This window comes from Larimichthys crocea, chromosome XVII, assembly GCF_000972845.2.
Source record: "Larimichthys crocea isolate SSNF chromosome XVII, L_crocea_2.0, whole genome shotgun sequence".
Classification (NCBI taxonomy): Eukaryota; Metazoa; Chordata; class Actinopteri; family Sciaenidae; genus Larimichthys; species Larimichthys crocea.
Window position 1 is genome coordinate 2,364,646 of NC_040027.1, and position 20,985 is coordinate 2,385,630.

The window sequence follows — 20,985 nt, forward strand, 5'->3', positions numbered from 1 at the left end:
AACAGAAGTCTAAAAACTATTTCCCCAGGCCTTCGTCCAGATCACTTATGTGGAGCCGTACTTCGACACGTACGAGATGAAGGACCGCATCACTTACTTTGACAAGAACTACAACCTGCGTCGCTTCGTCTACTGCACCCCGTTCACTCTGGACGGGCGGGCGCATGGGGATCTGCACGAACAGTACAAAAGGAAGACCATCCTCACCACCTCCCACGCTTTTCCTTACATCAAGACACGCATCAACATCATCCACAAAGAGGAGGTGGGAGAAACCTTTTGATGTCCAGTTCACCGTTCACTACGCTGTGCGTTCTGATCACTAAAAGCGACACATCTGTTCATCTTATTCCAGATTATATCCACGCCCATCGAGGTGGCAATCGAGGACATGCAGAAGAAGACTCAGGAGCTGGCCTTCGCCACCCACCAGGACCCTGCTGATGCAAAGATGCTGCAGATGGTCCTACAGGGATCAGTAGGCACAACTGTCAACCAGGTAAAGATTTGAGATGTCAATTTCTAACAAAGCTCTTCTTAGTGCATTGTTGCATTATTACAAGATAACTGAAGATGGTTAATCTACATTATTATCTGCTTTCCTCAGGGTCCTTTGGAGGTTGCTCAGGTGTTCCTGTCAGAGATCCCCAGTGACCCAAAGATGTACAGACACCACAATAAGCTACGGCTCTGCTTCAAAGACTTCACAAAGAGGTACGGACCGTGCAAGACACACAAGATTTAATATAGAAGCACATAATTATGAGAAAACAGTCTCACAATTACATGATTTGCATTGTGAAATAATGAGACAATTATCTTGTAATCAAGTGAAAACAATATTTTGATGATCAGCAGATGGTTATTTCTGTGTTTTTCAACCTGGAACTCATTTTCCCGTGTGTTTGTGTCAAAGTGTTGAATTTGGTCCAGTACATAAGGAGAGCGCTCCTGTTTCCCCTGTCCAGGAAAGTATTGTACAGAATGTGCTGACTTCTCTGTTTAAAGGTGTGAAGATGCCTTGCGTAAGAATAAGAGCCTGATCGGCCCGGACCAGAAAGAGTACCAGAGAGAGCTGGAGAGGAATTATCACCGACTGAAGGAGGCGCTGCAGCCCCTCATCAACAGAAAGATCCCTCAGCTTTATAAACCTGTGCTGCAGGTCAACTCACACAGGTAGGTCTCGACAGGGGCACTGTTTCTGTGTGTAAGTGGATGGAGGTGATATGTTTCTGAAGTCACTTTTTTTTTTTTGCTTCTGTAAAAATCATGCAGCAAACGGACAGCTTGACAAGGTAGTGCCCGTGTCCTGTGTTTGTATTTTATGTACGTTTCCCACGATCACTGAGTTTCACCAATATAAAGTGTTTTAAATGCAGCTGAGTCCAGGAAAAACAAAAACAAATCAGATAATTTTATATTATGAATTGATAACAGCACGACCACAAACTTTAAGAAGTCAAACAGCCTGAATAAGATTTGTAAGAAGTGTAAGTCGTGTTTACAATCTCACATGGCATTTCATGTACCACTCCTGGAAGTAGCTGCTGAATATTTTTGGCTTGGACACTGACGGAGTCGCCCGAATACTTTGTGGGTTGCTGGAGGATTCCACTAGAGGGCACAACAGAGAACTCAGACAGAACTTCAGGATTTGCATGATATAAACAATAAAAAAAAAGCAACATTCATATTTTGTGAATATGTCACATTTACTGTCACATCACCATTCCACTTTTTCCTACCGTTCATGTGCATACTGCATGTTGCGAAAACGTTAATTTATGAAGATGTGCACAACCAATGCTCCAAACAAAAGATATGCGCACAGTTCAAAGTAGCAGTAGCCTTCCAGTCTTGTTCTTCTCATAAGACAGATTTGTTTTTAAAGAATGGAAATAAAAGATAAGCTACATCATTTCAAAATCATCGGCGTCTGGTTAACGCGCAGATTATTTTCTTGTTGATCTTTCCTTTTGTAAATCCAAATGTCCATGTTTTCTGTTTTACAGAGATTCCTTCAGCAGAATGAGTCTTCGCAAGCTTGATATTTGAAGATGAAGAAAATACAGGCACACACACATACACGTACACACTCGCACACACATAACAGAAATTGCAATATTAATTTATTCTTGAGTGTAAATAGGAGGTGTCCTCAAAGTCGGTCAGTGTTTGGGAGGGTGTGCTAAAAGAAAGGCTAAACATGTTGCAGCTTGGTCCGTCATTCCAGTGTCTTAAGTTGTTTACAGACAAACTTACACAATCAGAGGGACGAACAAGTGGATCTTAACGATTAAAGAGATACCTTGGCATTTAGAATTTTTCTTTGCTGGCAATTTGTCACAAACGGGAACGAGTCTTTATATTTGTCCCTATGCAACCATTTCAAAAAAGCTAATGTAGTTAGCCTTCACTTTTGAATTTGCTGGATGTAAACAAACAAGCCACTGAAAATGAAAAATGCTCTGAGATCCCTTTATTAGTTACTTCTAGTGCCAAAACCATTTTGTTCCGCAGAAAAGGTACGATTTTAAAAGTCAAGGTGTCTATTTAATTATGTACTATGTGTCAAAAAAATCTGTATTCAATTTCATGTGTGCACTTTTTTTATTACGGTGTAGCAATGCATTTTACAACTTGAAAGTTTATGTAATTCAAAACGGGGGGAAGAAAACATGCAAAAAATGGTACCATTATTTATCATGATGCTTTATTATCATTTTTAGTTGAAAGAATGTTTTAAAGTTAGGTACTTCAAACATCCTTGTATAATTTTATGTAGTTTTGTTTTGTTTATTTTAAATATTTTACTAAATAAATATTTTAATGTTCAGTTGGTGTACGCTGGTAATTTATTCATTGCTTCATGTTTTGTAAGCATCTAAAAAAATATTAGGAATTGCTTTCAAAATCAAGTCGTTTAAGTTTTTGTAAATCCTGATATTGGTTTGAATTGTACCAAAGCCTGGAAGAGACATTTTTTACCAACCGTTTTCCCTCCATGTCCCTTCAGGGGTTTCATAAGAAAGTTTTATTTTGTGTCTACACATGAAGGTTCTGTTCCATGCTGTGGTGCTTGTTGGCTCACTGGAAAGTCTCTGCTGCAATAAATGGAACTGAACCGTAATTAGTGTCCTTGGAAGCACTTGTTTACTATTTCATATCACAATGGATACTGTGAAATGGTCTATGCCTTGTTAACGTTTTAGTCTTCACCTACTCTGGTTTGGTGGATATAAATCCTTAGTTCACAGTTAGATGTGAAAATTCTTGAGTAAATGTAGAGTTTTTCTAAAAGGAGTGTGGTTTGGTGGCTTTGAAGAGTGTAGATTACATCTTCAGCTCCTCACAGACCAGAAAGAGCTGACCGCAGAGTAAAGCGCTTAAAATGATGCCGGTACACAAGTGGGCTATCAAACCTCAACGCAGGAACCAGGTTTTCACTCAGCGTTTTATGAACTTTGATATCACATATGCATTTTTACCATTTCAAGCCACATTTAAGAGTGTTGCCATAATGCCTGGCAGCAATGAAAGCATCGGCAGTGTGGACATGTGAAGGAAAAAACTTTACTTATGATATGAACCTGCTAACATTGATACAATTACAAAGGCGACACTTATTAGGGCTGACACATTTTATTCATTCAGATCTGTAAGCACTTAGTTAAATCCCAAAACTTGCTTTGGAAGCATTTTCCAAGTGAATATGATTTATGTTGAAATTGAATATGGCCCATAAAAAGTATTACTCAAAAGCACAGCTACATAACTGATTCAATCCTTGAACCCATGCCTGGACCTGAGATGAACAATGCCACCTTCACTGAACTACACCATATGACCATATCTTTCAGTTGTGAAGCTATGATATATTTACAACAAACACTGAACATGCACAACACAGTAGGATAGGCTTGATCAGTAGGATAGTCATTATCTGAGCGTTCACAGGGACAAGTTATGAAGGTATGAGAGCGAAATCCTGATCTTGTGTTGAGGAACACTTTGAAACAGCAGATCCGGATTTGCAAATTGTTACAAACTAAATTAGATATGAAAGATGAATGAGGCAGTTTTTTTTTTAAAATATAATTTTGCTAAATGTATCTTTATAAAAACCTGATAGCTTACTGACGACATACATTTAAAATATTCACACATCTTCACTCTGAATTGGCACCTTGAAGCTTCTGATGTCTGAGCTGAGTGGGAGTCAGCAGCATGAACCGTTTGAGTAGAAACACAACCAACTAAATATGGACAGCTACTTCACATTTTAGTGTGTTGTATGTAAAAATATCCCAATATTGTAAATGTTAAAGTCTGTCCAACACTAGATTTTTCTTGCATAGTTTGCATCGATTTGAGGCTTCGGATTTATATATATTTTTTAAAATGTATGTAAAAACATAAAAACAGGGAATCAGTGTAAAACTTTGAGACGCTGATATGGGAGTTAGGCAAAGGCTTGTCTACAAAACTACTGAAAATATTGCAGAAATAAAAATCTGCAGCATCACTAAGGACATGCTGCATTGCTTTGTAAGGACTTATTTTGGCTTTTAGTTAAGGAATGTATTCCAGATATGCACAGCACTGACCTGTGATGGATTATAGAAAAGGAAAATCGGTTAGAAAAACATTCCTCAAACATTTTGCATTTTCAAATTTTAGTTCAAAAGTGCTTTTCCAATTTGTAAAAAGGAAACATAAAAAATAAAACAAAGGGGGACATGTTATAGACTGACAAAAATCATCAACGCCAGTGTCCAAGAAATAATACAGACACCAAACAGTTTAAAGTTTACAGAGTGAGAATCTCATCCAAAAAAAAAAAAAAGTCTTCCCTGGCACATGTGTCTGTCCCGGCATACAAGTCCATGAGAAGCTTTGGTCCCAAAGCGGGACCGGACTGTTGCAGTCTGTCCTCAGTTCAGGTGCCAACATGGCAGCCACAGTATTTTCAGCACCGTTTGTAGTGTCCTCTGCCTGAGTGCTCAGCTGCCAAATATCCGACAGTGGTCCTGGTGTTCGCGTTAGTCTCCTGGTTCAGGCATTCTTCTGTAGAACAGCAGGTAAGGCGTTGATGAGGAGCAGGTCTCGGGAGAGCAGGCTCGCAGGAAGTCCTCCTCCTCAAACAAACGCACCTCAGAGTCGTCGAACAGCATCCATTTGCCCTCGTATTCAAGGAGGCTGTTCAAAGCCTCCTCTCCTGCTCCAGGCTCCTTTTTAAGTCCTGCTTCAGTGTTTTGGCTCAGGCTGATGGTTTTCCTCCGTTTGGATCCCTCTGTTGCTCCGCTGCCGGCTGCTTTCTCTGCGTGTTTGCTGCTGTTCCCGAGGTCATAACTGGACAAACTCCTCTGGCCACCCAAGAGTCCAACCCCGCCCTCTGACAGCTTCTTACTTCCTGTCTTGCTGCTAGCCAGACTTGCTCCTCTTCTTGTATTCAAGCTGAACGACACTTCCCCGTCATCAAAGTCCAGCACTTCGTCTTTCACCCTCGTTCCCTCTTTACTTTCCTTCTCCTCTTCCTCCTCCTTCATTTCTTTTCCGTCCCGCAGCCAGAGCTTCACGTCTTTCAGCTCAGACATGCGGACGTAGGCGGTGTAGTGGCCGCTGCTGATGGTGACGCCGCTGTGCATGACCACGGCGAACAGCTGATAGTGTTGACCCTTTGCAGACGAGGGCCGGGTACACCACTCCTCCAGAGACAAGGTCAGAGGGGTCTGCAGGGGAGTGTTGACCTTAGACAGACCTGCATACGGGTCCAACCTAGGAGGAAAGGAAACGGAGGAGTTCATACGTATGACGATCATGATTTTACATCAAGTAAACTCACAAATACAGTACGTCTCTATAGGACTGAACTGAAAATGTGTTGACGATCCATCCACTCACTCTAAACTGTTGGCAGAGAAGCGCTTCAGGTGGATGGTGATCACTTCAGGAGTCTTGTCAAACAGCAGGCTTCTCTCGGCCTCTGTGTAATGATGACAGGTCTCACAGAAGTATTTATCCTCCCCGACGATGCGCTCCACTGAAGCAAACTGTCCGATGGCCCATTTCAGAGTCTTCAGCTCTGGTTTAGGATCAGGAGAGACTGGGAAGAGAGAGGAAAGCAGTTATTTAATAAATGTCGTTTTTTCATTTGCATTGTGGTCTGAAAGAAAGAGGGAGGGTATAAGTGTCCATGATGACAGAGCAAGGCCTCACCCTCAGAGAGGTCGTCTGGGCTGCTGGGTTGGTCGTCGAGCACGGGGACGCTGATGTCCTGGAAGTCTTCCCTCCTCTCTGTGAAGCTCTCACACTCCAGACAGCGAGTCCTCAGAACCAGCTGACCCTGGAACAGGCGCTCCATCAGATCCAGACCCTCTGAATCTAGCAGGAACACAGAGACATGGCTGAGTGATCTGTCACATGAAGTACTGATGCTGTCTGATTTCCCAGGGCAGTGGTTAAACCACGCAACCACGAATCTCGTTCCTGTCTTCTCTTTAATTGTATTCCAATAGTTTGAAAGCTTCTTTTTTAAAGACTAAATTTCCCATTAAGAGATAAACACTAAAATCGATTGAAGTTAAAAGGCTCCTTGAGGGCTAATTGATAATTATAATAATGTGGCTTTAATCTAGAGGCTGTGAAAACGTCTGCTCAGTATGGTTTCTCCATGAGTTACCAACATTAACCACTCATTTCCTGTACTTGGCTAAACAGATCACTCATTATCTCGTACTGTCCGTGTCCTAGCAACAATCTCATACCTTGAGGTTTGGTTGCCTTCTTGTCTTCAGCCGTGTGTTGTGGGGGTCTCTCCTCGCTGCTCTTCTCGTTCTGCCTGTGCTCGTCAGTCAGTCCGTTCTCCTGCTCTGCTTTGTTCTGGTTCTTCACCGTCGTGCAGGTGATCTTCCCCACGCTGCGGAACTTGGAGAAAATGCTTGGTTGTTTCCCAGAAGGCCTCAGCCAGCTCAGCTTACTCTTCTTCTTCCTTTTCCCCTCTGCCTCCTTCGATGCCTTCTCACCTTTCCCCTCACCGTCACTCCCTTCTTCCTCCTCTGCGTCCCCATCTCTTGTCTGATCTTGGGTGCTGTGTATTGTGATGTCGCCGGAGGACCTCCTTTTGGAGCGAGAGACGGGTTTATTTATTATTCCCTCTTCTGGATCAGATTTCTTAGACTTCACAGACTTTGGCTTCTTTTTGGCATTTCCCACTTCAGTGTCACTCTTCCTCTTGCCGCCGACTTGGCCGTCCTCTCCTGTGGGGGAGTTTTCTGCCCCAGAGCTGTTGGAGCTCAGATGGACACCATTCTCAGTTTTGACCTCAGTCACGTCATCGTCCTTCTTCTCCATCTCCTGCTCCTTCCTGATGGTATCACAAGCCTCCTGGATATATCCCAGGATGCACTGCAGCACCTCCTGAGCATCATGCTGAAGATAACCTTCGTACATGGGGTTCAGCTGCCTGCAACACATGAGGAGGAGCAGCATTTAGTTCACTCAAGGGAAAATAATGTGCACTTCTGTCCCACATCACTTGTCAGTTTGGGTAGGAATAAGCTACTTTATTATTTGGAATATATGGTTTGGACAGCATCTATAATTCAACATAACCACATCATTACCTGAGTGTGTGGAGTATTTTACGAGGCGGTGTGGCGAGCTCTCCTTCGCTGAAGCTGTCGGGGTTCAGCAGGAAGCCGGACTGCAGCTGCTCCACGGACGTTATCAGACTGCTGAAGCTCCCGAGGAGCTCGATTTGAACCGGCAAATCCTCAGCTACAGCTTCTGACTGCTGAGAATGTGAAGGCAGAAATAAAATAAGGTTTTTGAATTGTTGTGTCATATCAATTCAGCTTAGACGGTCTGGACACAATAACAGGAACACTTGCTGATTACGTGACACTAAAGGTAAAATCAAATGTAATTTGTGTTGCACCAACCTCTTCGCTTTGATCCGTTTCTTCCTTTGATTTGTCTTTTCTTTTAGACAGCTCGTACAGTTTCTTTATGCCTTCTCTGAGCCCCGGGCAGTAGTACAGCACCTGCAGGAGCAATCAGACATCGTGTTAGTCATCACGGACTTCTTCACAACTTTCTTTCCAGCTGGACAAAAAATTAAAACAGGATTCCTAAATTAAACTTCCTGGGCAGGACGTCACTGCTCGTGGTCTCATAGAAGACCCACAAACAAGTTTAACACAAATCTCATCAACATTTTTCACAAAATTAAATCTGTTTCAGTCATGCCACACGGCGTATGAAAGATATGAATGAAAACCAGTAAGGTTTGAATTTATTGACATTTAGGTCAGAACCTCTCAGCAGTACATAACAATAAATTAACAATACAACTAATGGATGGATTAATTCACTTTAATTGTAACTAATTACAACTACTCCATAAATGAATTTTATAGATGATCAGTGGTCTGAAAAAGCAGGAAAACCAATATCTGCTTAAATCACATACAAACACATTTGGAGAGTAACATCACTGCCTGTGGCAGACTATAACAATTGTTTGAAGTATGTAAGTGAAGACTTGAACATCTTCTTTGGTGTCTTGGGGAAAACTGAATTCAATCCTTTTAAAACCTCTTCAAGACTGCAGAGACCCTGAATGTCAACGTAGCACACAATAATAACACACAAAGTAAAGTAATGCAACACTGAGAAGTTTCCTGCTTGCATACTGCATAAGAGATGGCCTTATTGTTTTCCCAGCGGCCTGCAGGAAGAGTCCCGTACACGAGATGAAATGTGACCCCACCGCTACACGCTCTATTTGAACAGGTGTTGCAGACGAGATCGTACAAGTGCCTGAGTGTGCGATTAAAGCCCCAGCGCCCGTCTGTCTCCTTACGTGTAAACACTGAATACAGATAAGCCAGTGATCTGTGCACACGCTACGTCACAATCAGGAGGCAGCAGAACGCTGCAGCCACTTATCTACAGGTTTGATCAGCTACAGAAGACACGGTTTTGCACAACGTGACATACACGCCAGTGTTGTCACATGTTGTCTTCAGACATGATTTCCTGTTGACTTGTTCAGAATTCTTCCTGCAAGACGAGGCCTGTGTCAGAGCTTTCCATGTTATGAAATCACGACACAGTGTGTCAGCGTAAACTATTTATAATGCTCGTGTTTTGATAAAGGAACTGCAGAAATGGACGCAAACTATGGACACGATCACCTTATTTAATCATGTATATATACTTTCTATACACCTCTCTGTCGTTTAAAGATGCACATCCGCTCTGATGACCCCACCTGTAAGACACTGTTCAGATAGCAGGTGTTGCCCAGGTTGTTGAGGCCCACAAAGGGCACCAAGTTCTCCCTCTTGTCACACGGCAGGAGCAGGCCGGGTGAGGCTGGACACTGAGAAGGACCAGGGACCATCTGATCACAGCTGCTGCACAGGGAGGGGGGGACAGAGTTTCAAAATAAAACAGTTTTCATGATGATGAGAATAAGAATGTTTTATATTTTTACAAAAGAAAAGAAGAATGCATGTTAAATCAAATATAGAGTCATGTGGCCTTGTTTATGTCAGCACAATAGTGATACTAGCAGATATTGTGTGAGACTGAATGCTTACACAGATCATGCCCGCTGAACTCTGCATGACACCGGATAAAGTCACACACCTACTGCACACACCCACCTTGCCTCAGGCTCCACTGCTTCAGCCGTTTTGGGTTCATCTGTCTGCGGTTCAGAGAAATCCAGAGCCCGCTTGGTTTCTTTCTTCTGGAGGAACTTCAGAGACAGTTTACTCCTCTTGACGGGGCTCCCATGCGCTGCCACAACACTCTCACCCTGCAGGCCCGGCATCTTTCTCTCCGTTAACTTACCCCGAGGGCGACTTTGATCTAGTGAGATACAACAGCGCCCCCTGCTGGAAAGAAACGGAAGCACAGTTTGATTTTAGTAGGCGCCATGAGAGTTCAACGAGAACTGAAGTATCTACGCACTAAAGTAATACTGCGTAGTTATGTGACTACAGCCAAAGTAGTCGAAATAAGTAAATGCAGACAGCTCGGGTTTACTAAATACAACACAGTTACCGACTGAACGACGCATTATATAACATGTTAGCCGGCTAACGCTAACTTACTGCTGCGTGTTTCCATTGCCGCCTTCAGCGTTTGAAAAAAGAGCCGTTAACCGCAGCGACGCTGGTTTTCAGCGTAAACAAGCGTCAGCGGCGTAACAAACAGCGCAAAACAAACCGGCGCTGCTGAGTAGTTTGCAGACAACATCGACTAAACTGGGTCAAAACGGTGCGGCGGAGGAGTGGGAGGAGAAAACAGGCGACACGCCGTTTCTAACAGTTCACTTAGAAGAAAACTAACTCTCTAAATCCCAACGGCCGCTGTTGCTCTTACCCGAGCGAGTCATTCCAGATTGAAGTTTGGTTTTAAATCTCACTGAATATCCAGCCCAGGAGTCATTTACTGCGTGTTTGACGATTCACACGGTGCAGGAGAAGTTGGCGCTTTTTCCTGCTTGAAGACCCGCTGCCTGCTGCACCGCCGGTGAAGCGCAAAACACGACATCCAAACTTCCGCTAACATATCTCCGGTTAACGGTCACCCCTGACATCAAACGGATTTCATACGTGTACGCAAAACCTGTATGTACGTGAAGACTTCCGTAAAATCATATAAACAGAGAGGCTTCAAACACTACATGTCAGGCTTACATAAAGTCCTCTATTTAATTTAGGCCCCTTTGGACAATTTCAGGAGCCATTTTTGTAGTCCTTTGTAACAGTGCGTCAAGGTAGAGCGAATAACACCGACAGTGGCCGTATAAATCCTTCCTTCAAAGTAAAAGTAAACAATTAGTTGAAAGTGAATCATGCGTGTAAATATCTAAATATTTTAATAAAGAGAAACTAAGCTTTAAAAAAAAAGGAAGTCAATTAGTACTTTTGTAGTTTAACTCAAGTTAATGTAGTCATACAACTATTGAAAAACAGGCTTTAGGAGTAAAAGTACTGTACTTAAATTAGATTAGATTAGATATACTTTATTCATCCCACCACAGGGAAATTTACTTGTCACAGCAGCAATAAACAGACAGAAATATCTATAAACTACACAATAAATACGAAAAACAATCAACCTTCAAAACAGACAAGTACTGAGGATTAAAGTGGCATGGTATATATAAAGAGTATTGTAATGTAAAGTGACCATAGTGTAAGAAATATTGCAAAGAAAGTGACTATGATACAAATAATAATATTATTGCAAGAGTAGTGACAATAATATAAATAATATTACAAAAGTAAGTGACTAACAAAAGTAAGTGACTAAAAATCTTAATTACAATCTTAAGAAAATAAATAGATTGATTAATTGATTTGTCAGTAAACAAGGGACACATACACTTTTCTTTTTTTTTTCATTATTTTTTTAAATGTTTGACAATTCAATCCATTTAAATGCACAGATAAACTACACTGTAATGACAAGAGCTTTTTTGAACCACACATCATGGTCTTAGAGTACTCAACATGAACTTTTCTGCTTTTATTTTGAATACGGTAAACGGAAGTATAACATTCAATCTGACTTGACAACTGTCCCTTCTTGCAAAACACAACCTGAAAAAGGGTTTTTTAGATATTTCATATTAACGATTATCGTTTCAGATTTTATCCTCAACATACTTTACAGAGACCGTTCCTGCACTTAAATCCACGGATGAAAACGTCACTGTTAATAGTTATTCACGGTAGTTACGGGCAGTGACCACCTGTTACCGGCAGGGGGCGACATCGTCCACGGGAAAGGACGTTGGACCGTCCAGCATCACTCTCACTTCCACTGGAGCATCTCCTCATCTGACAGTCAGCAGAGGCTATCCGTCCACGGATTTAACGGTAAGATACTATTTATGATTTTTCAGGTTTCTGCTTGAACAGATGAACCGAAGTCTTCTTGAAAAGCCTTATCGCGAGAGTAGCCTATTTAATCCCTGTTTCGACGTATTTGCATCAGTTGTAGCGTGTTGATTTTAACAGGGCTGCAGAGTGTTGTTGCTGCTGGCGTGCGTTTTCACCGTACGGACAGGGTCGCAGCACCTGAATGCAGCGCAATGATAAGAAATGACAGGTGTGTCGTTTCTCCCTTGCACACAACAAGTAAAGGCATTTGTCAATAAGACGGGATGTATGCAGGACGCTGCTGCTGCTGCTGCTGCTGCTGCTGCTGCAGAGTGGCTGCTTGGTCAGCAGCAGAGATGTATCGATGGACATGAGCTACTGTGCCTCAGCTTCCTGAATCCACTCTATATTTATTTTCTGCCATGGTGATCAAGTCATTTTGCGGCAGGGATGCTGATACAATAATGGATGGGAGTACTTTGGTGGTACGGTACTTCCTGTAGGGGGTTGTAACCTCTCCCAGTTGTGGTAGTGATGGAGTTCCAGAAAGCAGTCAACATCACCAGCCTCAGCTATCTTTGCAATCTCCAGTTCTGGGTTGGCTTTAACAGTAAGTCTCTGTGCCAGAATCTCATGCCTCATTTAAATTGCGTTGAAATTATCTTTCATCTCCGCATATGATGTTTAATAATTGCCTCGTGGAATAGATTTCATTATAGATCTAACAACCAGCAGGTGATTTATTCAGATTTAACAGGGCAGGCTGGTGGGCAGGTGTTATGCTCTCTCATCTCACGTATAAAGCCTAACCAGGAGATGCATTAAAAAGAGGGATTACTGTCTTTCACTTCAATCATCACCTCCTGATAACGTCATTTTCTGTAGGAGAGGGTTTTGTTTTTTTTTGCCTTTACTCCGAGCAAGATAAATAGATCCTGCCACCCTAGTCATAAGCTCTGTACTACACAGTGAAATCAACACAAGGCCTTGTTTTTGATTGGCTATTAGAATACACACTGGATGCAACAGGATTGTTAGACACTGTAGAAGGTCACTGGAGGAGTGAAATTACTTCTTTTTTTTTGCCATTTTCAGAAGACATGAGACAACTAATTAAACGATAAACAAGAGGGAAAACATCTACCGTCACTGAATTGAGGACAAACTGCCTCTATTGTGAATGCAAACATTTCAGAGATATCACCACATATTGGGCAACCCCACAAGAATTTAACCCCCTAACCTGTGGTAGTAATGAGGACCATTTTCCATGCACTGAGCAATGAAATTGGGCTTTATCAAGGCAGGCTTTGTCCCAGGAGGCACAGAGCTCTCACAGCCGGAGCAGCAGAGGTTGGAGTTGTGGCAACTCGAAGCCCTGGCCTGTGACATGAAACACCCCATCTCCAGCCTCCACCCACCTCCTCTCACGGGAAAGGGCAACACTGGAGGGAAAATGAAAGCATGTTGAGCGACAGGCAATGGTGCACTCCAAGAATGAGAGGCATGTCTTGAAGTCTACTTCAGTTTACTCTTAACCACAAACCCCTCTGGACAGGCATATATGCAGGTTTCTTTACCTGTCTTTGATGCCTATTTTTGCAGGCAAACATAGATTGCATCAGTCACTCTCACACAAATAGCTGTGTTCATTATCAATTATTTTTGATTTGATTATAGATTCAAGGAAAAGTTCAACATTTTGGAAACTATGCTTATAGTGTGAGAAGATTGATACCACTGTCATACCCTGTGCCAGACTAATTATTCATTGGGACCAGTCTCTGCTTTACAAACAAGATATAACAGGTTAATTAATGAGCCTTAGCAATGCTGTGTTACAGATTTTGTTACATTTGGACAGAGCCAGGCTAGCAGTTTCCCCTTGTTTCCAGTCTTTGTGCTAAGCTAAGCTAGCCCTCTCCCAACTGTAGTTCCATACAGATATGATATCAGTCCTCTCATCTAGCTCAAGAAAGCAAATACACACACACTTCACAAAATGTTGGAGTTTCCCTGTAATCATTTAATCTCCCAGAGCCCAAAACCGAACAGTATCTAATTTAGAAGGAATTTAAACAGAAACATGCAGCAAAGCTGAGAGCTATTTTTGCTCAATAAATAACTTTAAATGGTTCATTGATTATCAAAATTGTTGAAAAGTGTTCCGTCTAACGGCTAATTAAGTAGAATAAAAACGAGGCAATGCCTCACAGGTTATGGGCTCGTCATGCAAATGGGATCAGATTGATTTGAAGGACTTCTAGGGGCCTCAAGAGGTGAACATATTCAGTTCACAAGAAAAAAGAAGAAAATGGAACAGTCGTGATTCTTTTTTAAAAATCATTTCACGGCAGACATCTCACACAGGCTCTGTTCAGTGGTTTTGTGTGTGTGTGTGTGTGTGTGTGTGTGTCAGACAGAGAGAGAGAGCGCGAAGGGGGGTTAATGAGATCCTTTATGATTGCATGCATGTGTGCATAACTTGGCATGCATATATCAGATCAGATGAGATCAGATATCAGGCTACACATAGTTTCTCTCTCTCTCCATCTTTCTGCATAGTTTAAAGCATCTGAGCAACTCCCATTTGATGCACGCTGAGGAGGTGGGTGTATCCAGCCGAGCCGCTCTGATGTTAGGAAGCTGTAACTCTTCCATCCTACTCAGTCTGCTCTCTACTCTAGCTGCTCTCCTGTTTCAGTCAGTCTGTCTGCCCTCTAGCGTAGTATTCTGCTTTCACTCACCACTATTCATCACCATCCAGGATACATTTACACAAGCTCACGCAGGTAGACAGAGCGCTGTCATAGTGGACTGAAGCGCGTGTGTGTTTGGGCTGAAAGACAGGTTACCTTGGAAAGAGCTAGAAAGTGAGGATCTGTAAGCAGTGCTGTTGAAGCTGAAGTTTTCTCCCCACTACGTGTTTTGTCCCAAAGGATATCACACGCAGCTGCAGAGGTAAGGGAATATTAGATGTGGTGTGCACTTTTTTCTTCCTCTCTCTCTTTATTTGACTGTTTTGCTCTATTTCTTCCTTTCTCAACTGTTTATTTAGTTCATTTCTCGTGCTTTGTTTCTCTCCTCTCCTGCACTATTTTCTTAAATTATCCTCTGTCCGTTATTGATTTATCATATCCATTCATTCTTTTTGCTGTATCTTTTTTCTATTTGTATTATTTTTACAATTTATTTAATACTATCCGGTGCTCTGTTTTTTCAATTTTCCTTTTTCCTCTTTATCCCAGTGCAGTTCATTTTAATGGCAGTCTTGGAACATTTTCAAACCAGCCTTTATATAGAATTCCAGCCATGGTGTGATTGTTTTTTGTTTTTTGCATCTTTACTTTCTCTCTCTTCATGATGTGGTTGAGGTTTTTTTTTCTCCCTGAGCTTTGAGATCTGAGCATCTCTGTGGTAATCAGATGCTGGAAGCGAGGAATGCACGTACATATTTGTGCACTTATTCCTCTCCCTCTTTCTGCCTGTTTGTCTTTTACATCTCTATACCAGTTGATCCCTTCTCTGAAGCATTTTCTTAGCTGAGCCAGGTTTCAGTAAAATTCCCTCCTGGCCTGACTAATGTCTTTCAGCTGGAGCTTGACACATGCACATATGCATACAGTTACAATACACACATACTGTAGAAAGTACCCTAACCAGTGGATGGAACAGAAAAGAAACCGCAAGTGATGGTTGTTGTTTAGAGTGATCAAATATGCAACTTTTGCATGGCTGCTTCTTGGCGATCTGCATGCCTTCGCTCTGCATCTTTGCTTCGTTCGCTATCCCTCCTTTTCTACCTCTCTCTTTCTCTAATGCAAAAGCTCCCTGTCTCTCTCACTCTCTCTGCTCTTTTCTGGTTTTCATGTATTCACAGTTAGTCTTGGTCACTGCAGGCTCTGCTCGCCTGCCACAGAGCATTGGCCATGGTTGGTTGGCTAACCGCAGCTACACAGCATTAAAAAGGCAAAGCGATGTTGTTACATGAGGCATGTTTACAGGGTGTCACATTGTGTGCGTGTGTGTTTGATGCTGCATTCAGTGACGTTAAGATCTCTTTATCTATGCTCGGGTTAAAGGGCACACACACAAACTGTCCTTCGAGGTATGACTGACCCACGTTAGTGTACATTACCCCGCTGTGTGTGTGTGTGTTTATGTTTGTATGTGTGTCCATGTGATTTCGTTGGAGGTGCAGAGAGGTGAGTCATACCAGCTCACATGCTGGTGGCTGCTAGAAACATTCATTGTAACAACGTCATGATGTGTGATTTGCAAATAGACACTGTCTGATAGGGCCATGTATCTGTGAAATGTCAACCTTTCAGGGAATGAAAACAAGAAAAAGGCCTTTTTTTTTAGCTCAACACCCATGAATCTTTTAAGTTATCCAGAGAGAACTGAGAAGGTTTTCTAAAGATAGATAGATAGATAGATAGATAGATAGATAGATAGATAGATAGATAGATAGATAGATAGATAGATAGATAGATAGATGATGGACTCCACGATGGCTGAATAGAACGGGAACATTGATGCTTGATCTGTATTTCTTTATATGTTTTTTAAACTGTTTAGTTTATTCAAAGCTAATTAGATATATAATAATATTAAAAAGATAGAGTCACAAGGTTTACATTTAATTGACAACATTGAAATTATTTCCAGGTACCATCCTCACAATTTAATGGAGTCCTTCATGGTCCTCAGAGGATGAATCCTGATGAATCCATACTTTGGTGATCCCCTAACTATTTCCAGCAGGTTGACTTTTGTGTTATTGCGAGAAATATCTCAATAACTATAGGCTAGATTTCCATGAACTTTGTTACTTGCATTCGTGTCCCTATCGGGATCAATTGTTTAGTGATCCTCTGACTTTTCCTATAGCGCCATCATCAGGTCAAGATTTGTATTTGCCGTATGAACAAATAGAAAAACTGCAAAACTAGTGACATTCCCATCAGCGTCATTAGTGTTTAGTACTAATGTTGAATGAAAGCAAATGTTAGTACACTAACTAACATGTTATGCTAGTGACTATAGTAAACATTATACCTGCTAAACATAAGCATGCATCTCTGTTGAACCAACATAAGGAAAAGCAAAAATGGACAGGTTTCTCTGAGGTGAACTAAAAGTCATAAATAGTAAAGTAGCCCACTTTAGTCCTGCAGTGGAAACCAGACCATCAGGGACCAAGCCTTAGGTAGGACTGTATATGAAAGGCTTAGCAGTTTAATCTGATGGAAAGTGTATTGAAGCACACAATCACACACACAATGGGCCCACCCAGAATCTGTAGCCACTCCAGTGAGCCTCTTGGGATGGCTGATGTTATGCAGAACAAAGGAGAACACTTGCTTCACTCTGGACAACTAAACATACACACACTAAGTTTGTGCGGCAGCCACGATGGTAATTATTCTAATTTGTTATTCTAAAGATAGCTGTTGGCTAAGAAACAACACAGCACAAACCACATGGCACACGACACGATTCCTTCACACAACCATCGTAGTAATGTGTGTGTCTGCTGTGTGTAGAGCACCGTGTGTTGCAGGTTATTTTCTCACTAAGCTCAGATGGTCAGTAACGTGCATGGTTTTGTGTGTGTGTGTGTGTCAGCCGATGCCAGTCTGTGCACTGTCTCGACTGGCCGAACGCCCGGTGCTCCCATGTGGTTCATATTCTCCAGACTTTCACATCCACTGACTCCTCCTAAGGCTCCTCTGAACCTGTAAATGCTTTTGTTGGCCCACACAGCGTGAGTGTGTTTGTGCACAAAAATGTGCGCTAAGTTGATTGCTTAAGGGTATAAAGGTGTTTGGTTCCTTACCGAACCAAATAATCCACACGAAGGACAAAACAAAGCTAGAAAAGGAATGGATCTGCGAGGGTGTGTGAGAGCTTTTAAAATCACTTCCTTGCATGTGTGCTTGAGATTGGGCCATGTAGGGCGACACTGGGCTGGATTTTGTATTGTTTCATCTCCACAGATCGATGTTCTTTCATTGAACAAGTGGCAGAGCCTGAGCTGAGGAGCTTTAGGGCCTTGGGAGAGAGAGGGACTCCCTAAACTCTTTCTTTCTGTCAGTCAAAAACCCCACGCTGAGAACACACACAGTGCCGAGGAATGGCACTACTAATTTTATTCTCTGTTGACACACTGTTCTTCAGATGTGCCATGCTTTCACAGCTCTCTCCCTCACCATGTTGGTATCCTAAAGCTAGAGGTATTCCTTCCTTTCAGTGTTAGCAGAAGGGTGAGTTCACACTGGGCAAGAGGTGTCTGTGTGTGTGTGTGTGTATGTGTGAGTGTATTTTGTACCCACATAACATCTGCTCTGCAAACCACAGCTTCCCACATACTGCACGACTTTAAAAAAAGAGTGGGACTTTGCAGAAGTTCAGATAAAGTGGCTCAGGGGACCTTGGGTGGTTTCTTGGGGTTGAATAGTGACAGGGAAAATTTACTTAAGTAATCTGATTCAGTGGATTATCCAACACTGTGGAATTCATTCATATTACATTTACTTCAATTCAGTGTTAATTTACTTTATTTCAAATATTTGGTCCATAGCAAAGGAAGATTGGAGATGAAGAGACGTGTGCATCTGGAGAAAATGTTGAAAACTTTTTTTTTACCTCTTCCAAAAATGAAAAGTTTGTAGACATCAGCACTTTGGCCCCTTACAGTTCATGAGTTTGTTGTGTCTGAGGTTGATCCAGCACATTTTTTGGATAGTAGCCAGCCAGCATTGAAGTCATTGCCATGGTAGGCAGATTTCTTTCTTTTGCCCTGAAAGCACATTTTGTGTTTAAAGGAATGTCAGCTGGCTTAGATCTGAACACAGCGTAGTCTTACAGACCCTGAACCCATTTGAACTGTCTGTTTGGTTTTGTCGGCAAACCATTTTGAGTCATTCGTGTGATTCAAATAAACAACTGACACGTCACAACTCAAGGGCATATCTTGTCCATGGTGTTAAACTACTACTGTGTAGGTTATGATTGATTTCCTGTCATTCTAGAGAGTTAACTGCTCCTTTGTGGTGTCATAGACATACGCTGTTCATTCCTGTTGTTTCAGTGGCTGGAAAAGAGCAAGACAAAAGAAGCTGACTTCTGCAGGTGAGCTGATTTGTGCTGGTTAGGATCTTGTGCAGGCACAGGCTATAGTTTTATTGAAACTAATGACACACATATTGAGCTTTTATTGAGTCTAATTTAATGTACTGGACATTGATAAGGAAGAATACAAAGGCATTTTTAAAATTATCAGCCAAAGTCCATCAGCCAAGGATTCTTCAAAACAGCGTTTGTCCTATTTTTTTGTCAGTGATGGAGGAGATGCACATCCTTCTCTCTGTTGTGCATTGACAGATCATACTTTTAATATTTCCTCTGTGAAATCTTTATCTGATTCTTCTTTCACCTCGTCAGAACAATGCCTGTGTGTCCCACTGAGATCTGATTTTTTTTTCCAACTTAAATTGAATTTTAGCAAAGGAGTATCTAGACCGTCATTAAATACCTCAAAGGTTAGCAGCATATACTGCCTTCTTGTGATGTATCAGATGTATCAGTCCATTCCTTGGAAAACAGCAGGTTATGATGTGCGTAGATTAGCATTGTTACTGAACTCAACAATAGTACGTGTGTTTTGAGTTTCCATGGTGGATGCATGAGTGGGTGCATTTGGCTGAACAAGGGTCACTGAGGTGGGCTGCAGGTCATCGCTGAGGAGAACTATGGAGATCAGAGGAACAATACAAACTGTAAGATTTGCCCTTGTTCTTTGGCTTCTGGTTGCGGGGAGGGAGGCACGAGTCTTGTATTTGCTTTCTTATCAGTGGTTTTGCATGTTTAGGCCATTAACTATTCACTGAGTAGAATTTACAGCACTGCCAAACATTTTTCATCAAGGACTTACTCATCTCTGTGATTACATTGGTATTGCATCATTAAGCTGTTACTTGTTGTCCTTGTAAAAAGAAATGTTTAAAATATTAACAGAATGGAAATACTGTAGAGCAATTTAAACCAATAAAACTGTTGCTATTGGTAGCAAATTCAAAGCTCAGATTTTTCTGAAATGCAACAAAAAGAAAGACTTTAAAGACAATTTCAAAACATTCCCAAAACTGCTTTACCATGAGGTGATAACATAACTAAATACTCATAGCCAGGCATTATCTACAGTATTTTTTAATGTACCTTTTTATGTTTAACTGACTGTATTTGTGATCTGCATTCTATGGCCCTTATAGGATAAGGGTCAGGATCCAGTGTCATGGGAGTTCTGATCAGAGCTATGATTAATACGATTTTCTGGTAAAAATTTAAACCAAGGACCGGCACTGCAGCTCAGCCAGAAAAGTAAAAAGTGAAGTACTACGACCGGGCATTTCTCAAGGAGCGATGCTGAGGAACAATGGCGGGGTCCATCCTTACATTGTTTCCCCATGTTGTATCCTCACCACTGCTCTTTAATGGGTTCCTGGCATTGACAGGCAGGAAAAAACAGAGTCTGTCCAGAGAGGAGCTGAGAGCGCAGAGGGCAACATGTGACTTCCTCAATGGAACCTTCATCGTTAAATTCTGTGCTGTAATTGGCTGGCTGCAGGAGGCAGGAACTTCCTGCCTGAGTGTTGTTGAAAGTGACCACTCCCTGCGCAAAGTCAAAGACTTATTGAGTGTGTGGATGCATGTTTGTGGGAGGCTGTTGTGTGTTTTGAACTTGAAATAACCTTTGACTTTGTGAGTGTATATTTGAATATTGAAGATGCTTGTGGGTGTATAAATATATTCAATGTAGATACAGTGTGATGTTCTTCTTGTGAAGGTTGTGGGAGTTTTATCTTCCCAGCAGAATACTTGAGCGCCACTTTTAACCTAAATATGGCATAATTCACTCCCTGAAACTTATTGTATATCTAATATACTTTTATTGCAGTGCACAGTTTGCAATAAAGTATATTTATTCTCACTCTTTTGCTGCCTTACTGCTTAGTCTGCAAACACTGCTTCTTCCACTGTTTCTACCGGTCCCACTTTGACCTCAACGTCCACC

The 20,985-nt window shown here is 41.8% G+C and overlaps 3 protein-coding genes across 18 annotated transcripts in view; 2 read left to right on the plus strand and 1 right to left on the minus strand.

Moving 5' to 3' along the window:
• dock7 (dedicator of cytokinesis 7) overlaps window positions 1-3,130 on the plus strand; it is a 42,657-nt gene extending 39,527 nt beyond the window's left edge. For 12 of the 13 annotated variants that reach the window (XM_019265253.2, XM_019265255.2, XM_019265256.2 and 9 more), the window contains 5 exons: window positions 29-265; window positions 356-499; window positions 608-714; window positions 1,009-1,176; window positions 2,013-3,130. In XM_019265253.2, coding sequence (XP_019120798.1) covers window positions 29-265; window positions 356-499; window positions 608-714; window positions 1,009-1,176; window positions 2,013-2,055 — 699 coding nt within the window. In that variant the 3' untranslated portion in view covers window positions 2,056-3,130. Of the gene's footprint in view, window positions 1-28; window positions 266-355; window positions 500-607; window positions 715-1,008; window positions 1,177-1,275; window positions 1,296-2,012 lie in introns of all 13 variants that reach the window. The other variant, XM_027290034.1, reaches the window with a different exon arrangement.
• A 678-nt stretch (window positions 3,131-3,808) lies between these two features.
• Window positions 3,809-10,731, minus strand: usp1 (ubiquitin specific peptidase 1). Of its 3 annotated transcripts, none has more exons than XM_010730938.3 (9): window positions 10,399-10,731; window positions 9,675-9,908; window positions 9,278-9,419; window positions 7,944-8,045; window positions 7,626-7,795; window positions 6,768-7,465; window positions 6,220-6,384; window positions 5,905-6,106; window positions 3,809-5,778 (listed from the first exon to the last, which is right to left on the minus strand). In XM_010730938.3, the coding sequence occupies exons 2-9, from the start codon at window positions 9,842-9,844 to the stop codon at window positions 5,043-5,045; spliced, it is 2,385 nt and encodes a 794-aa protein (XP_010729240.2). In that variant the 5' UTR covers window positions 9,845-9,908; window positions 10,399-10,731; the 3' UTR covers window positions 3,809-5,042. The 3 variants fall into 3 exon arrangements, with proteins under 3 accessions (XP_010729240.2, XP_010729239.2, XP_027146221.1); XM_010730937.3 differs by having other exon boundaries at window positions 9,278-9,422; window positions 10,399-10,730; XM_027290420.1 differs by lacking the exon at window positions 10,399-10,731 and adding an exon at window positions 10,128-10,372 and having other exon boundaries at window positions 9,278-9,422.
• A 900-nt stretch (window positions 10,732-11,631) lies between these two features.
• The window catches only part of kank4 (KN motif and ankyrin repeat domains 4), a 71,055-nt gene continuing 61,701 nt past the window's right edge, over window positions 11,632-20,985 (plus strand). Inside the window, exon 1 of one of the 2 annotated variants that reach the window (XM_019265270.2) lies at window positions 11,632-11,903. The gene's annotated coding sequence lies outside the window, so the exon portion shown is untranslated. Of the gene's footprint in view, window positions 11,904-14,546; window positions 14,868-20,985 lie in introns of those variants that run through there. The other variant, XM_010730939.3, reaches the window with a different exon arrangement.

Excerpts from the sequence above, each read along its gene's own strand:
- usp1 (XM_010730937.3), bottom strand. The coding sequence starts at position 9,844 with ATGCCGGGCCTGCAGGGTGAGAGTGTTGTGGCAGCGCATGGGAGCCCC. Across the intron at positions 7,796-7,943 it reads AAACGGATCAAAGCGAAGAG|CAGTCAGAAGCTGTAGCTGA; the intron begins GTTGGTGCAACA and ends TCACATTCTCAG. Across the intron at positions 7,466-7,625 it reads AAAATACTCCACACACTCAG|GCAGCTGAACCCCATGTACG; the intron begins GTAATGATGTGG and ends CATGTGTTGCAG.